Source organism: Daucus carota, chromosome 5 (genome assembly GCF_001625215.2).
Source record: "Daucus carota subsp. sativus chromosome 5, DH1 v3.0, whole genome shotgun sequence".
Taxonomy (NCBI): Eukaryota; Viridiplantae; Streptophyta; class Magnoliopsida; order Apiales; family Apiaceae; genus Daucus; species Daucus carota.
The window spans coordinates 46,147,312-46,165,649 of NC_030385.2; the positions used below are offsets into that span (position 1 = coordinate 46,147,312).

At 37.6% G+C, this 18,338-nt stretch overlaps 4 protein-coding genes across 4 annotated transcripts; 2 read left to right on the plus strand and 2 right to left on the minus strand.

Annotated features, from left to right (window-relative positions):
- Positions 1 to 1,098: 1,098 nt before the first annotated feature.
- Positions 1,099 to 5,611, minus strand: LOC108222242 (subtilisin-like protease SBT5.3). The gene is made up of 11 exons (XM_017396160.2): positions 5,184 to 5,611; positions 4,982 to 5,094; positions 4,792 to 4,889; positions 4,518 to 4,682; positions 3,532 to 3,640; positions 2,890 to 3,424; positions 2,706 to 2,803; positions 2,358 to 2,603; positions 2,156 to 2,270; positions 1,850 to 2,054; positions 1,099 to 1,771 (listed from the first exon to the last, which is right to left on the minus strand). The coding sequence occupies exons 1-11, from the start codon at positions 5,271 to 5,273 to the stop codon at positions 1,230 to 1,232; spliced, it is 2,316 nt and encodes a 771-aa protein (XP_017251649.2). The 5' UTR covers positions 5,274 to 5,611; the 3' UTR covers positions 1,099 to 1,229.
- A 270-nt stretch (positions 5,612 to 5,881) lies between these two features.
- Positions 5,882 to 7,701, plus strand: LOC108221863 (pentatricopeptide repeat-containing protein At4g21065). Its single transcript, XM_017395717.2, has one exon. It carries the CDS (start codon positions 6,148 to 6,150, stop codon positions 7,618 to 7,620), a length of 1,473 nt encoding a protein of 490 aa, XP_017251206.2. The 5' UTR covers positions 5,882 to 6,147; the 3' UTR covers positions 7,621 to 7,701.
- Positions 7,702 to 7,933: 232 nt separating this feature from the next.
- On the minus strand, positions 7,934 to 12,939 carry LOC108224067 (subtilisin-like protease SBT5.3). Its single transcript, XM_017398617.2, has 11 exons — positions 12,621 to 12,939; positions 12,415 to 12,527; positions 12,237 to 12,334; positions 11,972 to 12,136; positions 10,988 to 11,096; positions 10,243 to 10,777; positions 9,622 to 9,719; positions 9,259 to 9,504; positions 9,050 to 9,164; positions 8,739 to 8,952; positions 7,934 to 8,521 (listed from the first exon to the last, which is right to left on the minus strand). The coding sequence occupies exons 1-11, from the start codon at positions 12,708 to 12,710 to the stop codon at positions 7,986 to 7,988; spliced, it is 2,319 nt and encodes a 772-aa protein (XP_017254106.1). The 5' UTR covers positions 12,711 to 12,939; the 3' UTR covers positions 7,934 to 7,985.
- A 2,610-nt stretch (positions 12,940 to 15,549) lies between these two features.
- On the plus strand, positions 15,550 to 18,334 carry LOC108224066 (protein DETOXIFICATION 10). Its single transcript, XM_017398616.2, has 7 exons — positions 15,550 to 15,931; positions 16,145 to 16,689; positions 17,035 to 17,121; positions 17,235 to 17,291; positions 17,396 to 17,634; positions 17,732 to 17,937; positions 18,141 to 18,334. The coding sequence occupies exons 1-7, from the start codon at positions 15,671 to 15,673 to the stop codon at positions 18,192 to 18,194; spliced, it is 1,449 nt and encodes a 482-aa protein (XP_017254105.1). The 5' UTR covers positions 15,550 to 15,670; the 3' UTR covers positions 18,195 to 18,334.
- Positions 18,335 to 18,338: the final 4 nt, after the last annotated feature.

An 18,338-nucleotide genomic window follows, 5' to 3' on the forward strand; every position in this document is an offset into this window, starting at 1 on the left:
CGAAACAGATAGTCAGTAATAAGTTAACACAATTAGAACCTGATCAAGACCTAAAAAATAGTTTGACAGTTTGTTCTGGAATTTAAATTTGATACGAATAATATATCTAAATAATTATTACATATCATTCATATATTAGTATAAACTTCGAGAACGATAAATGCAATCCACAAATATCTACCGTTACGATTATCAAATACCAGAAAATAATCGCATAGTATTACATAGAGTCATGGCCATCCTTCTAAAAACGAGGACAAGCAGGAGGTATCAAAGAATCATCCATCAAAGTACTTCATCCGCCGCCACCACCACCACCACAGCCACCGCCACCACAGTCGCTACCAGTCCCACCGCCATCACCCCCGACCGGTCTAAAGAACCCTCCTTTGCCTGCACGAGATTTTACCGACGGTTCGCCAGAGTCGCCACATGCGAATATGATCATAGAAATTATCGAGACTGTCGCAAAAATCCCGAAAAATATAAAACTCAGCCCTGATGAACCCATTGATGTTGCAGCACAATCTCCAGCATTTTCTGAGCATAATATTCTAGTCATCTTTGTGAACTTGGTTAACTATTCTTCAACTCATTGTGTTTAACATTTGGTTTGTTTATATACTAAATCAATGGCCTAGTTGGCATTACCATATTACTCGATGGTTATCTATATTTTCATCCACCGATGAAATCAACTTTTATGACATGTTGACCAGATAAAATAAAATCATCGGTTAATTAGAAATTAAAATATGGAAAGGTCAATCATTCTCCAAAGTCTTTAATATTAAGAATTAGTTGATTTGTTTTTTCCCCAACAAATATAAGATTCTGGGTATATTATCAACTGCCTTATTTGTTGATTTGTTAACAAATATTAATCGATCATTAATCGTAGGAGAAGGCAACTGTCTCAATATAACAGGTTTAGTTTTCACCTTAAATCCTTAATAACAAATATTATGGTAATCTAATGATTCACTTTTTTTTTTTTTTTTGAGCCAGGGTCGAACCCAAAACCTGGGACGACAGAAGATAAACTTCAAACCACTTGAGCTATTCACATTTAGTTAGGCTTAAATTAGGTTAGAGGACGCACACGAATATGAAAAATGCCAACCTTCCATGTTGAGTTGAATATATTGAGAAATCATTAGAGAATATCTACTAATAATAATTATCCAAAAGAAATATATTTTCTTTTTTTCATCCTGCCAGAAAAAAATTTAGACATATATTGCCTTAACCACAATGGGACTCCTCACAAAGTGCTTACCATCTGACCATATCAGCTTTCCAAACACATAATCCTTAGCTGCATTTCTCTGTTTGATCTTCAATGTCAGTTCAAAACTCTTCTCTTCACCTACCCTCTCAAATCTCATGCTATGTGGTTCAACTGAAGCTGTTATTCCAGGTGGCCTAATTACACGTGCTTTGTACGTACCTGGTGAACCTACATTCTTAACTGTTCTAGTCACTGTGATCGAGCCATTGAGGTTCGGGACAGTGATGGAAGGATAATTGAAGTCTGTCAGACTAATTTGTTTCGGGCAAGTATAAGGCTCCTCTGAAAATAGTGTGATCTGGCTTTGGTTGTAATGAAGGGAACATAGAAATGTGAGGTAATCGTTTACAGTTAAGTCGTAAACCAGTCCAGGATCCATAGCGCGGTTTGGTTCCACGTGTCCTGCTCCATAGGAGAACGGCGTTGCCTTTAAGTGGGATACATTGGTCATTGCATGTATAGTGTTATCTTGTGTTCTTGCTGAAAATTTAAGAATTTATTAGCAAAACACAGGAGAAAAACAACAGCACATTGCAACAAGTACTAGGTTATGCTTACCGGTTGTCATGATTGCAGATTTGATTGCAGCAGGACTCCATGTCGGATAAATGGTTTTTAGCAGGCCAGCGATGCCAGACACATGAGGACATGACATGGAAGTGCCTGACATTGCATTGAAAACAACTTGGCTCTTGTCAAATTGCGGATCTTGAAACGGTCTGTAGGCAGCTATTATGCTCACTCCTGGTGCAGTGATGTCAGGCTGATCACATTTATTAAAGATTATATAGTTAGATTGAGATAGTAATCAGAATTCAGAACAATAGTAAAATTTACTGTAATAATTAACTATGCTAACAAAACCTTGAGGATCTCTGGAGTTACAGGGTTTGGTCCAGCTGATGAAAAAACAGCCATTAGGGGAGCTGGTTTGATACCCAATTGAGTTGTTGGACGGGTTAAGTAAGCCACTGGAGACCTGTTGAATGTCGGATAAAGTTCAGAACAGGATAGCATGTCTGTACCCGTAAAATTGTATAAATCAAATAATTATTAGTTTTGATACTTGGTTGAATGGATGTATTGGTAGACCGCAAGGCCATCAGAGTATGTGATATGTGAGACAGGTAGCACGTGAGGATCAGCGACAATTTCATTTCCAGTAAGGTCATTGTTAGCAAGAATCATTCCCAGGGCACCTGCTGAAAGAGCTTGTTTGCCCTTGTCAACCCTCCCATTATCACCTCGAAGACACACCAATATTTTTCCCTTCACTTCACTAGAATCCAGGGATCCAGATTTACAATGCTCACTGAAGGAATTGAAAAGATCACCAAAGGTGCTGTTACATTAGCTTAACTTGTACGCATCAAGCATTATTAGAATCAAAATACCAATAGCTTGGGGTCCTTACGCGTCTTCTTCAGATGCATATGATGCTTTGGCATCTTTAGATAGAATAACTGGATAGAACTCCTTGCTTGGCAATGCATCTATTGAAAGGCTTTCCCCCTAAAATATGAGAATTGTTAGATCAGCTTTTGCTCTAAAATGAGATACAGTTTATGAAATTATGTGACCAAGATTAGACAACTAACCTTGATCTGCATCTTGTTGCCAAGACTGACATAACTAGGAAACTGGCGATCCATGGTGCTGGCTCCAACCGTAAATTGCCATGGTGATACATTTGCAACAGTACCAGCATCTGGTCCAGAGTTTCCAGCTGAACAGACCACAAATATACCATGCTTCACAGCATGAAAAGAACCAATGGCAACACTATCATTAAAAAACCCAACAGCATCATTTCCCAGTGAAACAGACAACACGTCTACACCATCGTCAATAGCAACATCAAACGCAGCTAATATATCTGCATCACAGCATTCATTATCACCCTTGGGGGGCCAGCAAACTTTGTAGGCAGCCACTCGTGCTTTTGGTGATCCACCTTTTGCTGTCCCATTGCCAAAACCAAAAACATTTGCCCCAGGCACAAAACTTCCACCAGCTGTTGATAAGGTATGTGATCCATGTCCTCCAGTATCACGTGGTGAGTCGTAGGATGGATCAAGAGATCCAACTAAAGCAGCATAACCTTTGTTAAAATATCTTGCCCCAATTAGCTTCCTTCAATATAGGGCAAAGGTAGGTTTAATAAGACATAGTGTGGCACCATCCTTCGTGTCTATAGTGCAAAGGTACACGTAGAATGACATTGGATAAAATTACTATACCTGTTGCAGTGGAAGCCTGGATCAACATCATTTTGGCAAATACCTTTCCACTTTGATGGAACTGGTCCTAGTCCTTCATCACTAAAGCTCATTGATTCTGGCCAAACACCTGGACCAATTCCGATAAATTAATAAAAGGTGAGGCCTGAGTTAGTTGACAATGCACCTGATAACTGACATATGTAAATTTGTATTGTAAATTCATTGCTAATTACACATTAGTTCCTGCTGCACTAGCTTTTTGAGTAAAAAAGAATGGACTAGTTTGTCAAAGCTTTTATGTAACTTCAGATTATTTGAATGATAGTTTATGCAAACTGCATTTGCTGTGAAGCTCCAGATGCCTGACAGAGAGGAGTACAATCTGATTACTAATCAACAGTAAGAAAGCTAGATAAACACTGATCATCATAAGGGGTAGTTTTGTGACTTTGTCCATAGATCTCCGAATGAAATGTGAGTTCGATGAGTAACAAGGCCACCAATGGAAGGAACACTTGACAAACTAATACTGCAAATACTCTGCATTGGAACTTCAGTCCCACAAAATCCCAGTCAACCAATATGATGGATCTGTAACAATATTTAAAACAACTGGCTCAACAGCAACTATTTTCTCGAGAAAAGAAGTACATTGGTTATGTAGAATAAGCCAAGCATCCTCGAGTAATATTATATGAGGACTTTGTGCCAGATTAAAAATATTTTTTCACACAAGACCCTTAATATATTACGTCTGAAGCCAGTGATCCAAATTTTAAAAATTGAAGAAAACTGTTCAAGATTGACTAATTAATAATCCGTTTGACTAAATTTTCGTAAGTACCTAAGATTTGCTTATACCGATGACCCCTAATTCATCTAGTCTACAGATAAAGAGCAAATTTAAGATATTCAACTCGGGTAGGAATTAAGAAAATGATGCAACTTTGTATGAACTTCAAATATGTTTCGGATCACTAACAATAAGAATAGAGGAAACTAACCGGTATCTAGATTGCCAATGATAGCATCTTCACCAAATCTGGCCTTTTGCCAGATCGAGCTGGGGAGGATTGCACCACCATCCTCGAGCCCCATGAATTCCCATGACCTCGTTGTATGTAATTTTCTTGCCTTGTTCAGAAAAACCGAGACAACTTTGGGATGCTCTGCATAAGTGACATATCGCACAAATAAATATTTTTTTAAAAAAAAGAAGCTAAAATCCGAATAAATTGATATCAGAACAGAACACAAGCATTTTGGTTTCAGAAGTACTAGCTATCTGAGCTGCTGCTTCATCATCAAGCATTGCAGCAAAACCATTAATGTGTCTTGTATACGAGTAAAAGATGGAATCTTTGGCCTCTTCGGTCCTACATTTTTCAACAACTTCAAGCATGTCAAGATTGCTTATCAATATAAAAAAAACTGTTAATTTCAAAAAAAAATTGACTAGAGGTTTTACTCTGCCAAGAATGACTGAAGAAACATATAATGTGACTCAGTCACTCGATCATAATCAACAGGCGAGACACTTTTGCCGTGAGAATGAGCTCCCATGTACACCACAAAAGAGTGCTGCCAAAGAAATTTTGAAACTAATAATGAGGGAGCAATTCAAATACAGAAACATAGCCATCAGATTAGATGCTAATAAGGATGCTTACCTTCTCCGTAGCAAAGGTGGGAGTATGCAATAGCGATAAAAGAATAAGTGACAGAAAGACGCGAAGGGAAGTGGCAGTAGCTGCTCCCATTTCTTCTTCTTATGTTAGCAAGGAGAAACAATATAGTACTAGAAAAAAATGGCCATTTCGGCATATATAGTACAATTTTTGGGTCCCGTCGTTGGAAGCTCTAATCCTAATTTTTTTTTTTTTATGTGAATAGAGGGGTCTACATCACCCTTCCAGAGCTTTAGCCACCCCTTCTAGAGTTTTTGGCGTCAGCCAATGAAAAACGCTCAAAGATGGTTATAAACAATCGCTTGTCAGGGACCAGCTCCCTTTATAGTTTTTTCTATGTAAAACAATGTTGTTTGAGTTTAAATTTCAGTTATAACGAGGGCTTATTTCGCAGCACAAAACTAAACATTTCTGTAGCAGAATTGTACTCTGGACATAAAGGCTTCTGTACTCCTATGCAGTCGTCTTCTTCTCATAAAGGTTCTGCTCTTCTCTACCGGGCTGTATTGAACCAGATTCAAGCTACGTTCTTGAGCTGGATATGCAAGTTATTGTGCCTACAAATTATGTTGGAGAGATTGTTCTTTTTCTAAGGAGGCAGGTGGCTTGGGGATTTGAGACACTTAGAAATGCAATTATGCTTCATTTTTTTTTTCCCAGCATTGGAGAATAACTCAGTTTTCTTCATGTTCACTGGACTAAGAAAATACTTGCAAATTTTTCTTGGTGTGTCCGAGAACTTTTCAAAGTCAGGGATTTTGCAAGGGAGAAAATTCTATATTGCCTCAACTACAATGGGACTCCTCACAAAGTGCTGCATTTCTCTGTTTGATCTTCAATGTCAGTTTAAAACTCTTCTCTTCACCTACCCTCGCAAACCTCATGGTATGTGGTTCAACTGAAGCTGTTATTCCAGGTGGCCTAATACGAGAATCTAACTTACTTCATGGCTCTCCTGAGTTCTGCATTCAAAACCAAAATTTCCCTCGTTTTATTACCAATCTCTAAACATTCTTGCTTCTTTTGTTCCAAACTGCCTTCTAACAGCTTAGTAAAGGAGCAAACTTTACTCTCAACATTCAAGAAATGTGTCACATTAAAAGATGTAGAACAAGTACATGCACAAATCATTCAATCTGGCCTTGACCAAAATCTCTATCTTATGGGCAAGATCATTGTGTTTTGCGCAGTCTCTGACCGCGGTTCAATGGACTATGCAACCTCTGTCTTCAAGAATCTTGAGAGCCCAGATGGGTTTACTTGGAATTCAATGATCAGAGGGTTTGTTAGGACAATGCAAGTTGAGAATATTATTGGGTATTTCAAGAAAATGCAAGAAACTGGGGAAAAGGCTGATAATTTCACTTTCTCTTTTTTGCTTAAAGTTAGTGGGCAATTGGGGTCTGTTTTGTTGGGGGAACAGATACATTGCAGTGTTGTGAAACATGGGTTGGAGGGTCATGTGTTTGTGAGGAACACTTTGATTCATATGTATGGGATGTTGAAGGATATCGACACTGCGCAGCAGCTGTTTGATGAAAGGCCCGGTGGGAATGTGGTGACTTGGAATGTTATCATTGATTGTCATGTTAATTGTGGTAATTACAAGAGGGCGCACGAGTGTTTTTCCAGGATGAGGAGGTGTGGTGTGGAGTTTGATGATGTTACATTGGTTGCGGTTCTGACAGCATGTTCTGTGTTGGGGAATTTGGATTTTGGGAGGTGGATTCATCGCCTTGCTGATAAAGCTGGCCTGGGGAGCAATGTTATGGTTCTGAATTCACTGATTGATATGTATGCAAAATGTGGACAAGTTGAGGAAGCGTACAAGATTTTTAGTGAGAGTAGCGAGAGGAATTTAGTGACGTGGAATTCAATGATATTAGGATTGGCAACGCATGGCCAAGCCAGTGAAGCGTTGAAACTGTTCTCTACTTTGTTAGCTGAAAAGTTGCAGGTTCCTAATGATGTTAGTTTCCTGGGAGTTTTATGTGCATGTAGCCATGGAGGAATGGTAGAAAAAGGGAAAAAGTATTTTGATTTGATGACAAGAGAGTATGGAATTAAAGCTAACATACAACACTATGGATGTGTGGTTGATATGCTGGGTCGGGCTGGTTTTGTTAATGAGGCTTACCATTTTATTAAAAGCATGCCATTGAAATGCAATGCTATTGTGTGGAGGACTCTGTTGGCTGCTTGTCGAGTTCATGGGAACATTGAACTAGGAGAAGTAGTGAGAAGGCATTTGTTGGAATTGGAGCCAGATCATAGCAGCGATTATGTGCTTCTTGCAAACATGTATGCAGGTTCAGGGAAGTGGAGAGATGTGATGAATGAGAGACATTCGATGTGGACTAGGGGAGTCCAGAAACCAATGCCTGGCAACAGCATCATTGACATGCAACCTATTCATTGAAATTTGCAGCAGGTTTCTCTATAAAGAAAATATTGTTTTTTTTCAAACATAATTCAAATCTGAAATCAGAAAACTGTGCAATTAACATCTGAATTATTAACAAAGATAAGAAAGATAAATAAAGAGGTCTACAAATATTGACCCTAAAGTCAGCACATTGTTCTCACAACAGACCAAAGAGAAAGAGTTTACTTTGCATTTGCAATCATCATAAAAAATCAGTACTCAACACACTCTGTGTGAGCTACAGTAAAATAAACAGGCCAAAACAAATGAAGAGGAGAATAATGATCTAATCATAATAATCAAGGGCTATGAAAAAGAAGAAGAATAAATTATCATTATAACCTGCTAGCATTAAAATTTTAAAATGCCTTAACCACAATAGGACTCCTCACAAAGTGCTTACCATCTGACCATATCAACTTCCCAAACACATAGTCCTTGGCTGCACTTCTTTGTTTGAGCTTCATTGTAATTTTAAATTTCTTCTCTTCGCCAATCTTTCCAAATTTCAGGCTAGTTGGCTTAACTGCAACTGTTATTCCTGGTGGCCTAACTATGCGTGCTTTGTACGTACCTGGTGAACCAACATTTTTAACCGTTCTGGTCACTGTAATTGAGCCTTTGAGGTTAGGGACGGTGATGGAAGGATAATTGAAATTCATGAGAATAATGTGTTTCGGGCAGGTATAAGGCTCCTCTGAAAACAGTGTGATCTGACTTTGATTGTAATTGAGGGAACACAAGAATACAAGGTAATCGTCTACAGTTAGGTCATAAACCAATCCGGGATCCATAGCACGGTTTGGTTGCACATGTCCTGCTCCATATGAGAAAGGTGATGCCTTCAAGTGGGATGCATTGGTCATTGCATGCATATTGTTATCCTGTGTTCTTGCTGGAATGTTAAGAATATATATCAGCATAGCAGACGTATTCTTCATATAGTTCAAGTAGTATATGATGTAAACTAAATTGCTTGGATGAAAGTTCCTTATATATGATAAGACCTTAGAATTTCTTCTAACTATTTCATTTTTTAACAGTAAGAAAAAAATCCTAACTAGATGAAAGATATAGACTCTGCTGTACTGCAACGACGAGGATATTCTTACCAGTAGTCATGATTGCAGATTTGATTGCAGCAGGACTCCATGTTGGATACAGAGTTTTCAGCAGGCCGGCAATGCCAGAAATATGAGGGCATGACATGGAAGTTCCTGATACTGCATTAAAAAGAACTCGTCGCTTGTCAAATCGCTGATTTGTTGGTCCTACTTCTCTTGTGTAAGCAGCTATTATGCTTACTCCTGGGGCAGTGATATCAGGCTGAAAAATTATAACATCATTACTATTTAGCACATATATTTATGTATTTATGTTTACCAGAACTGGTAAAATCTAAAATTAGGTATTCTTGCAGAACCTTGAGGATCTCAGGAGTGACAAGGTTTGGTCCTGTTGACGAAAAAGCAGCCATGAAGGGAGCTGGTTTTGTACCTAACTGAGTTGTTGGACGGGTTAAGTAAGCCACCGGAGACCTGTGAATGTTGGATAAAGTTTAGAAAGGAATATGTACCATTAGCTTTATATAAAACAACTTATATAATTAAATTTATTTTCTAGTTGCCATACTTAGTTGATTGGATGTATTCATAGACGGCAAGGCCATCAGTGTAGGTAATATGTGAGGCAGGAAGCACATGAGGGTCAGCGATTATTTCATTTCCAGAAACTTCATTGTTAGCGAGGATCATTGCCACAGCACCTGCTGAAAGAGCTTGCTGGCCCTTGTCAACCCTGGCATTATCACCCCGAAGACAGACCAATATCTTTCCCTTCACCTTAGTAGAATCCAAAGATCCAGCTTTGCAAAGTTCACTGAATGAATAAAAAGATCACCAGAAGACACTGTCATGTTTGCTAGACTTTTTTAGTGAATAGTTTGTATGCAACAAGCATTATTAGAATCAGACTACCAATAGCTTCTGTCCTTACGCGTCTTCTGCATATGCATCAGCAGCTTTGGCATCTTTAGATCTAACGACTGGATAGAAATGCTTTCTTGGCAAAACTTCTACTGAAAGACTTTCTCCCTAATAAGAAAGAAAAAAAAGTTTTGCTAGATCAGCTTCTAAAAGAACAAATGCTTAATATGATCATTTGCATGTTTTATGTTTGAGAATTGGTGTTCCATCTTCTCATCGATTCACAGTTCTTCTTATATAATATTCCCTCCGCTGAGTTAACAGTAATATTTTTCAAGTGTGTTCATGGGGATATCAACTCTGACTCTCTGAGTCCACGACACAAAAATTATACTCCCTCCGTTTCAAATTACATGTCCACTTTCAAAAAATCACATAGTTTAAGAAAAGTGGATTTTGAGAAAAAAGAGGTGTAATAAGTCATTAATTGAACTTAATATGTGGTATATGGTTGATCTTGGAAATATAAATTTGAAATGTGTGGAGGAGAGTTGATTTTGGAAATATAAATTTACATTGAAAGTTTAAGTGGACAAGTATTGTGAAACAAAACTTTTTTTCTAAAGTGGACATGTATTTTGAAACGGAGGGAGTATTTATGAAAAATTTGACTAGGATGAGGACAACTAACCTTGAACCGAATCTTATTGCCAAGAGTGACATAACTAGGAAACTGGCGATCCATGGTGCTGGCTCCAACTGTGAATTGCCAAGGTGCTACGTTCGCAACAGTACCTGCATCTGGTCCAGAATTTCCGGCTGAACAGGAAACAAATATCCCATGCTTAACAGCATGAAAAGAACCAATGGCCACGCTGTCATTGAAAAACCCAACAGCATCACCTCCCAGTGAAACAGACAGCACATCCACACCATCATCAATGGCAACATCAAATGCAGCTAATATATCTGCATCAAAGCACTCATTACCACCCTCAGGGGGCCAGCAGACCTTGTATGCAGCCACTCGTGCTTTTGGTGATCCACCTTTTGCTGTCCCATTGCCGTAACCAAAAACATTTGCCCCAGGCACAAAACTACCACCTGCTGTTGATAAAGTGTGTGATCCATGTCCTTCAATATCACGTGGTGTGTCATAGACCGGATCAAGAGATCCAACTACAGCAGCATAACCTTTGTTAAAATACCGAGCTCCAACCAGCTTCCTTCATTAAGAGAAAACATATATATCAATACCCTGTCAACTTTCAAGCTAACTTAACATAATGAATATGGAAAATCAGGCATAGAAAGCTGAGAAACCACTTCTACAAATTGAATTAGCAAGACATAGTGCAGTGCAATCCTCCCTGTCAATAATGCAGAGGTCCCTGTAGAGGGCCACAATTAGAACACATTGTATAAAGTGATTATACCTGTTGCAGTGAAAGCTGGGATCACCATCATTTTGACAGATGCCTTTCCACTTTGATGGAACTGGTCCCAGTCCTTCATCACTAAAGCTCTCAGATTCCGGCCAGACACCTGGACCATTCCCAATACACAAAACATGAGGCTAGAGATAGTTGACATTGAACTTGATAATTGACATTGGTATCGTACTCCTTCAGTAACCAAATTCGTGGCCCCGAAGGCTGGAACATGACCGTAAATTTCTTGTTAATTATACTCTAGCTTCTGTTGTACACATGCATGCACATTTCTAACTTTAAGAGTAAAACAAGCACTTTCTGGGACCATTTTTTCCAAACTTGTCTAACAGGGCATGTGATGCCGCAATTATAATATAAGAGAGGCTTATATAAACAACATCCTGGTATAAATAATGAAACAATCCATAATTATATATGCAAACAGTTTGATAAAGCATCTTAAAGGGCAATTATGTCCATGAATTTTTCTATGAAACATATGAATAATCCCAGCCCAGTGAAGGAATACTAATGGATCTGTGCAGCAATATAGTTTTTAAACAACTAACCGGGTCAAGATTTACTATCCTTCTCAAGAAAAGATGTGCATTGGTTATGTAGAATAAGCCAAGCATCTTAAAGAGTGATAGTATAAAACTGAGATTTATAGAATACAAGATTGTTTGGACTTCTGTGTCAGACTGTCAGACAAAAATATTTAACAGGACAAAACTGTTATTATATTTATTTTCGAAGTCAATGATCTGGACTTCTGATACCCAAGACAACCGTGTATATTAATCAAGAGTTTGTTTGATTGAGCTTTTTTTAAGGTGCTAAAATGTACTTCTGACAATGAATTCTGACTTATAAGTCGTAAACAAGTTCAGAAATTTAGCTAAACGGTATCAAGTGACTAGGCTCAGGCAAGAAAATGATGCTGATTATCCCCATGATCAGTGACAATATCAATAGAGGAAAACTAACCAGTGTCTAGATTGCCAATGATAGTATCTTCACCGAATCTGGCCTTTTTCCAGATCGAGCTGGGACGGACTACACCATGATCTTCGAGCCCCATGAATCCCCATGACCTGGTGGTATGTAATTTTCTCCCCCTGTTTGGAAAAATCGAAACTACATTGGGATGCCCTGCATTAAAAACATTAATTGCAACCTTAGTTAAATAAATTTACTTAAAAAAAATATTTTCAATATGAAACAAAGCACAAGCATTTGATTCCCATCTTACTAGCAATCTGGGCTGCTTCTTCATCATCAAGTGTTGCAGCAAAACCATTAATGTGTCTTGTATACGAGTAAAAGATGCAATCTTTAGCCTCCTCAGTCCTGCATTTTCCGCAAGTCCAAGCCTAATAAGATTCCTCATCATTCTCAAATAAAACAATCTTAGTTACTAGATTCATTACCTTGTCAAGAATGACTGGAGGAACTTATAATGTGACTCAGTCACGCGATCAAGATCAGCAGACGAGACACTCTTGCCATGAGAATGAGCTCCCATGTACACCACATAAGAGTGCTACAAAAGAAAAGGACTTAAAGAACTATAATGACTTAATCATTGAAACATAGAGGCTTAATCATTGTATCAGATGCTAATAAGGATGCTTACCTTTTCTCTGGCAAAGGTGGGAGCATGCAGTAGTGATAAAAGAATAAGTGATAAAAAGACACAAAGGGGAGTGGCAGTAGCTGCTCCCATTTCTCCTTCTTTTGGTAGCTTTCTACACTCAAATCTTGCTTTCTTCTTGAATACTACTATGCAACATGGGGCATATTGGTTAATTATATAGTAGAAAGATGTGTAACTTTTACTATTCTATCCTATTGCTTAAAGTATATGCTAAATCTGCAGTGCACAAGTTATACAGCCAATACCCCTTTAATATTATACTTCCTCTGTGATAAGACGGTAACTCGGTTCACAAAATTTCCGCATTGTACTGCAGGGTCCGAGACGTAACGTAATCTTATCTTTATTTTATTTGAAAGAGAAATGAAGTTCTTCTTTCTGAGATGATACGCTCACATGCATGCATATTGCATAGGCATTCCTTTACCATTGTATAATAATATATAAAATCCGAATTCCTGTCAATCGATTTATACAATCAGTTTTCAATAATCGTTAATCGTCGAGATTTTAATTTTGAATTATAGTCATCCAGAATTTTCATCTTCTGACAAAGAAATTCGCTCAAAAATAATTACAACAATTATCTGTCAGCACCAGTTTCTTTAGCATCAACATATGTGCTCTCTTTTCCGGTCAAATTGAGCCTGACAGATCAGATTACACAAAGCTACGATGAAAGCAGGATCTGAAAGAGCTGGCCAACGGATACTAATTTCAAAAGTCGTAGTATAATCTATCGAAAAATTAAATAAACCACGTGTATGAAATTAATGTAGGAACGACTTACTAAAAGGCTAATACACTTATTTTAGTGAAATCATGTCTACTTGTCGTACATTATCAATTGTTTGGTCGACTATTTTAGCTATTTTCGTTCTTCAGCACAGAATCTATAGATCTTCCGGCTTCTTATCTTTTTTCCTATTATTAAATGTTTTATTTTTTTTACGCTTTTATTTTATATTATTTGATTCGCGAAATGATATGAGATTGAAATTAGAAATTGATAAAGATTCGAGATATCATATGATATCATGTGTTTGGTTAAATATTAGAAGTAATATGCTTCCTCCGTCCCTCTAGGTTGTTTGCGTTCGCCGTTTGCACGCATTTTGAGTACTATAAAGTATAGTTTCACAACTTTTTTAAAAAAAAAAATTTAATAAAAATCTAAATATCAAACTTTTATTCAGGAAAAAAAAATTAAAAATATATTATGAAACTATACCTTAAATGAGTTTGAAAAAGCGTGCCAAAAAGTAACGTAAAGAAATGAGTTTTTCCCGTCCAACGTTAAAATGGGTTTTTCCCGTCCAACGCTAAAAAAGCGCGGGACATACTCAAATTTTGTCTTAATCCTGACCGTTGAATATGCATCCAATGGCCAGAAAACTGTATGTTTTTTAACGGATCACAGCATACATATGCTAGAGACATTAACCCTTGTAATGTATATATATGTTTTGAAAACAAGTAGATAAAACGAGTATGAATAAGAGAATTTGCCTTATTGTCGTTTGATTTATAAGTCTTGAGTAGCAAGGTTCTTCTGACTGCCTTGAACATACTGATCAAATTCTGTGTCATATAATCTTTGTGCCCAAAATTATGTAATCGGCTTCAAAAGTTGAAATAACAAATTTTTAATTTCAGTTCTTGAGGAAGTTCCGAACAAACTCGAGGCCATCGTGATGACCATAGTCGTGTAGTAGGATTGGTTTATGATGGAGACAAGGAAGACTAGTACAGAGACTCACCCATCTTTTGGATAATATTCAAGTCTTTACTCCCTCAAGAGAATCGAGATGTTTGAGGATTTTGTGAATTGGTTCATCTGGCAAATCGCTAATCTTGATCTACCCCTGCTTCTTGCGTTTCTCCGCCCATTGTTCATCAACCCTAGCTTCAGCTTATGGGCAGGGAATGATGTAAGTTTTAAGGCTTTTACATTCAATTTGTTCAATTCGGTCAAAATCTTTAAGATTATATATTAAACAATTAGAAACTAAGGGTCGTTTGACTGGGTTTAAAAAAAGTGATTTATTGCTTAAAGTTGCTTAAAGTAAAGAAGTGAATTATAAATAAAAAGTTGGCTTAAACTTATAGGTTATTAAAAGTGTTTGGATACCCGTGACTTAAAAGTCACAAAGAAGCTTCTAATCAGAAAAAAGCTAGTAACCTAGCTTTTTTTCTTGGCTTCTCAAGCATCATTTTAAGTGCTTCTTTAAGTTACCCAAACACCATGAAAAAAAGTTGAAACCCTCTTTTTTTATAAATAAGCCATAAGTTGGGGTTGCCAAACACCCACTAAATAAATTATAACATTTACGTCTATTATTTGGGTTTTTTTCTAGATACTTGTCTCTAGTATTCTGTAAGTAGTTTAATATTTCTGTTATATAAATTTTATAACATGTAGCTTTGTCCAATGATTAAGAAATTGGTCTCTACAGGAATAGCAGGGGTTCGACTATATTTTCTTGATGCAAAAATGAAATAAATTTCTCAAAACAAACGGAGGAAGATAACCAACAAAGAATCCATTTTTTCTTTGTTAATTAACCACGCCTACACAAATGCAGAGTGCAGTACATTATACACGACTTTGCAAGACTTCTTTTTGGAATTTCATGTTAGCTAATTCTATTATTAGTCGATCTGATATGATCCCCTAACTACCTATCTGCAAATATACAAAAATTGTCATTCTTTTTAGGCAACTAGCAAATATGCTCTTGTCGTAAAGTATGTTTGAACATCATATTTTAAGACTGTCCTCTTATGATTTATTCTATCATTGTTGATTTTAGTTTAATACTATACCAACCCAAGCATTATAATCCGAACAGTACTGCCTTGTCTTTTGATTTGTAAGCTTGTACATTTGCCGTCCAATAAACATTATATAAGTGATGTTTGGCGAGCTCTTAAACAACTTATAAATTGATATTTACATATATTTTTTGGCTTATAAGCTATTTATAAGCCCTGCACATAGTCTTACAGTTATAGCAGTTGCTGCAGCTATGGAAGATGCAGAGAGTGTTGTTGCAGTGAAGACGCCAGAGAACAATGCGCAACAAAAGGTTGCGAAATCGACATGGAATGAGTTTGCGGCAGAGGCTAAGCTGATCAGTTTGATTTTTTTGCCAATGGTGCTTGTTACAACCTCGCAGTATTTATTAAGATTTGCGTCCACTTTAATGGTTGGCCATGTCGGAAAGCTTTATCTCTCTGGGGCTGTCCTGGCCATGTCTTTCACAAATGTCACCGGCTTCAGTTTTCTTGTAAGTTAAATCTCGTATTCGTCTATTAATGCCTTCGTGTCTGTATTATATTGTGAGAATATTGAGGGTGATGGAGAGTCGAACCTGGGACCTCCGTCAAATTTGAGGTCTGATACCATATTAAGTGACTCATTCTCTCAAAACCTCGAGGTATCAGGAAGAGGCTTACCAACATCATGTTATATTTTAACAATTTAATTTGTCGAAATGCAGTTTGGAATGGCGAGTGCATTGGAAACATTATGTGGTCAAGCTTATGGCGCAAAGCAGCACAAAAAGCTTTCGGTGTACACGTATGGAGCCATAATATCTCTGCTTTTACTCTGCATACCAGTAGCTATTCTATGGATATTTATGGAGAAATTCCTGATCCTAATCCACCAAGACCCTCTAATTTCACACGAAGCCGGAAAGTTTTCAATCCGGCTCATACCAGCATTATTCCCATACGCAATTCTTCAACCATTGGTTCGATACCTGCAGTCTCAGTATTTGATTCTTCCTCTGCTTGTGAGCTCACTAGCAACTCTGGCTTTTCATGTCCCGGTTTGTTGGGCATTTGTGTATAAGTTTAACATGGGAAGTGATGGAGCAGCTCTGGCTATGGGTCTATCATATTGGTTCAATGCAATTTTTCTTGGCCTTTATGCCATGTATTCACCCAAATGTGCTGATACTCGTGCTCCCTTCTCTATGGAGGTTTTTGGTACGATCAAGACTTTCTTGCGGCTTGGCATCCCATCTGCTCTCATGATTTGGTAAGTTGTAAATTTGTAATTCTATACTTGCAGAGGTTCCAGAATTTTTTATTTCCATTTCAATGCCATGCTTCCTATAGTTTGCCAGAAATGTCGATTAGGTTAATGCCCCGGTTGACCTTTAAAAATCAATTAGAGAAATTATCTTATAAATCATGATTTTTAGTTAAAATCAGTACAAACTTGATTTGAGACCCGGCTGATCTACAAAATTCAACGTTCTGTTATCTTACCTTAGCCCCGACTGTTTCAAAATCCTGGTTTCGTCACCGCTTGGTTTGGTCAATTTTTTCAATTCCTGTAACAGCGTGCTCTTTATAGTTTTTAACAAATGCTTCTCTGCAGTCTCGAATGGTGGGCGTATGAGGTAGTTATATTTTTTGCCGGGATTATGAAAAATCCGCAACTGGAGACTTCAGTACTCTCAATAAGGCAATGCTTCTTTCTCTGATATTGCTCATGTTCTTGATAAGGCAATATTAATATACAATCCTTAAGAGAAAAATTACTTCTGCTAATCAAATCTTATTCGTAAATCATAACAGTATTACGGTTGCTGTCCTGCATTATTTTGCTCCGTTCGCTCTCGGTGTTGCTGCAAGGTCTGTGGAAAACTCTGTTCTTATGTCAAAACAACTGTGTGTTTTAATGTTTGTTGTACTCAATTCCGTGTACTTAATAAACAGAACATCTTCAACATTTGTAGCATTCGTGTTTCAAATGAACTAGGGGCTGGAAATCCAAAGGCTGTCCGGATGACTGTCTGGGTAGTTATGGTTCTTGGAGTTATTGAGGTGAGCATTTCCGCGGCAGTACTTTTCTCCCTTCGCCATGTTCTAGGACGTGCATTTGTGAGTGATAACCAAATTGTGGACTATGTTCGGAGAATGACTCCGTTTATATGTCTCACCATGGCCTTGGACAGCATTCAAGGAATACTTTCAGGTAATAAACTTAATAATTTTATTTCGTTTCTAACTTTGTCAGTACATTAAAAAAAATTATTGCATCTTCCTTTTAACCATGATTTATGTATCCGTAGGAGTTGCAAGAGGAACCGGGTGGCAGAAACTTGGCGCTTATGTGAATCTCGGATCATATTATCTAGTCGGTATTCCAGTGGCTCTACTATTAGGTTTTCTGGTGCATTTGAAGGCCAAGGGTCTTTGGATCGGTTTAGTTTCAGGAGCTCTGGTGCAAAGTATTCTGCTTGCCATTATAACAAGTTTTACGGATTGGAAAAAAGAGGTTATGTTTTTTACTTGACTGCCAAAATCTTATTGTTAGAATCTAATATGATCCGGATAAGCCCTCCTAACAGCTTGAGGTTTTGGGAGAATTGGTCACTTTACATGTATCAGAGCTCAGGCTCGCGGAAAATGGTAGTCTGTGAAAAGTGAAACATGTAAGACGGAGCATATCAGCTGATGAACGTATCGTTTTTATTGCAGGTAGAGGACACTAGAGTTCGGGTGCAAGAAGTGAAAGTCCCAGATGAGAAGTGAGAAAAAGTTTTGATATCAGATTCACTGCAAGTGTAGAAGACCCGGAACGATGAAATTGTCTGTCGTCTTCATTATTACATGTACATGTATTTCATAACAAATTGCAAGAGTGAATCAAAAGGGTGTTAAAGTTTATACAAGGAT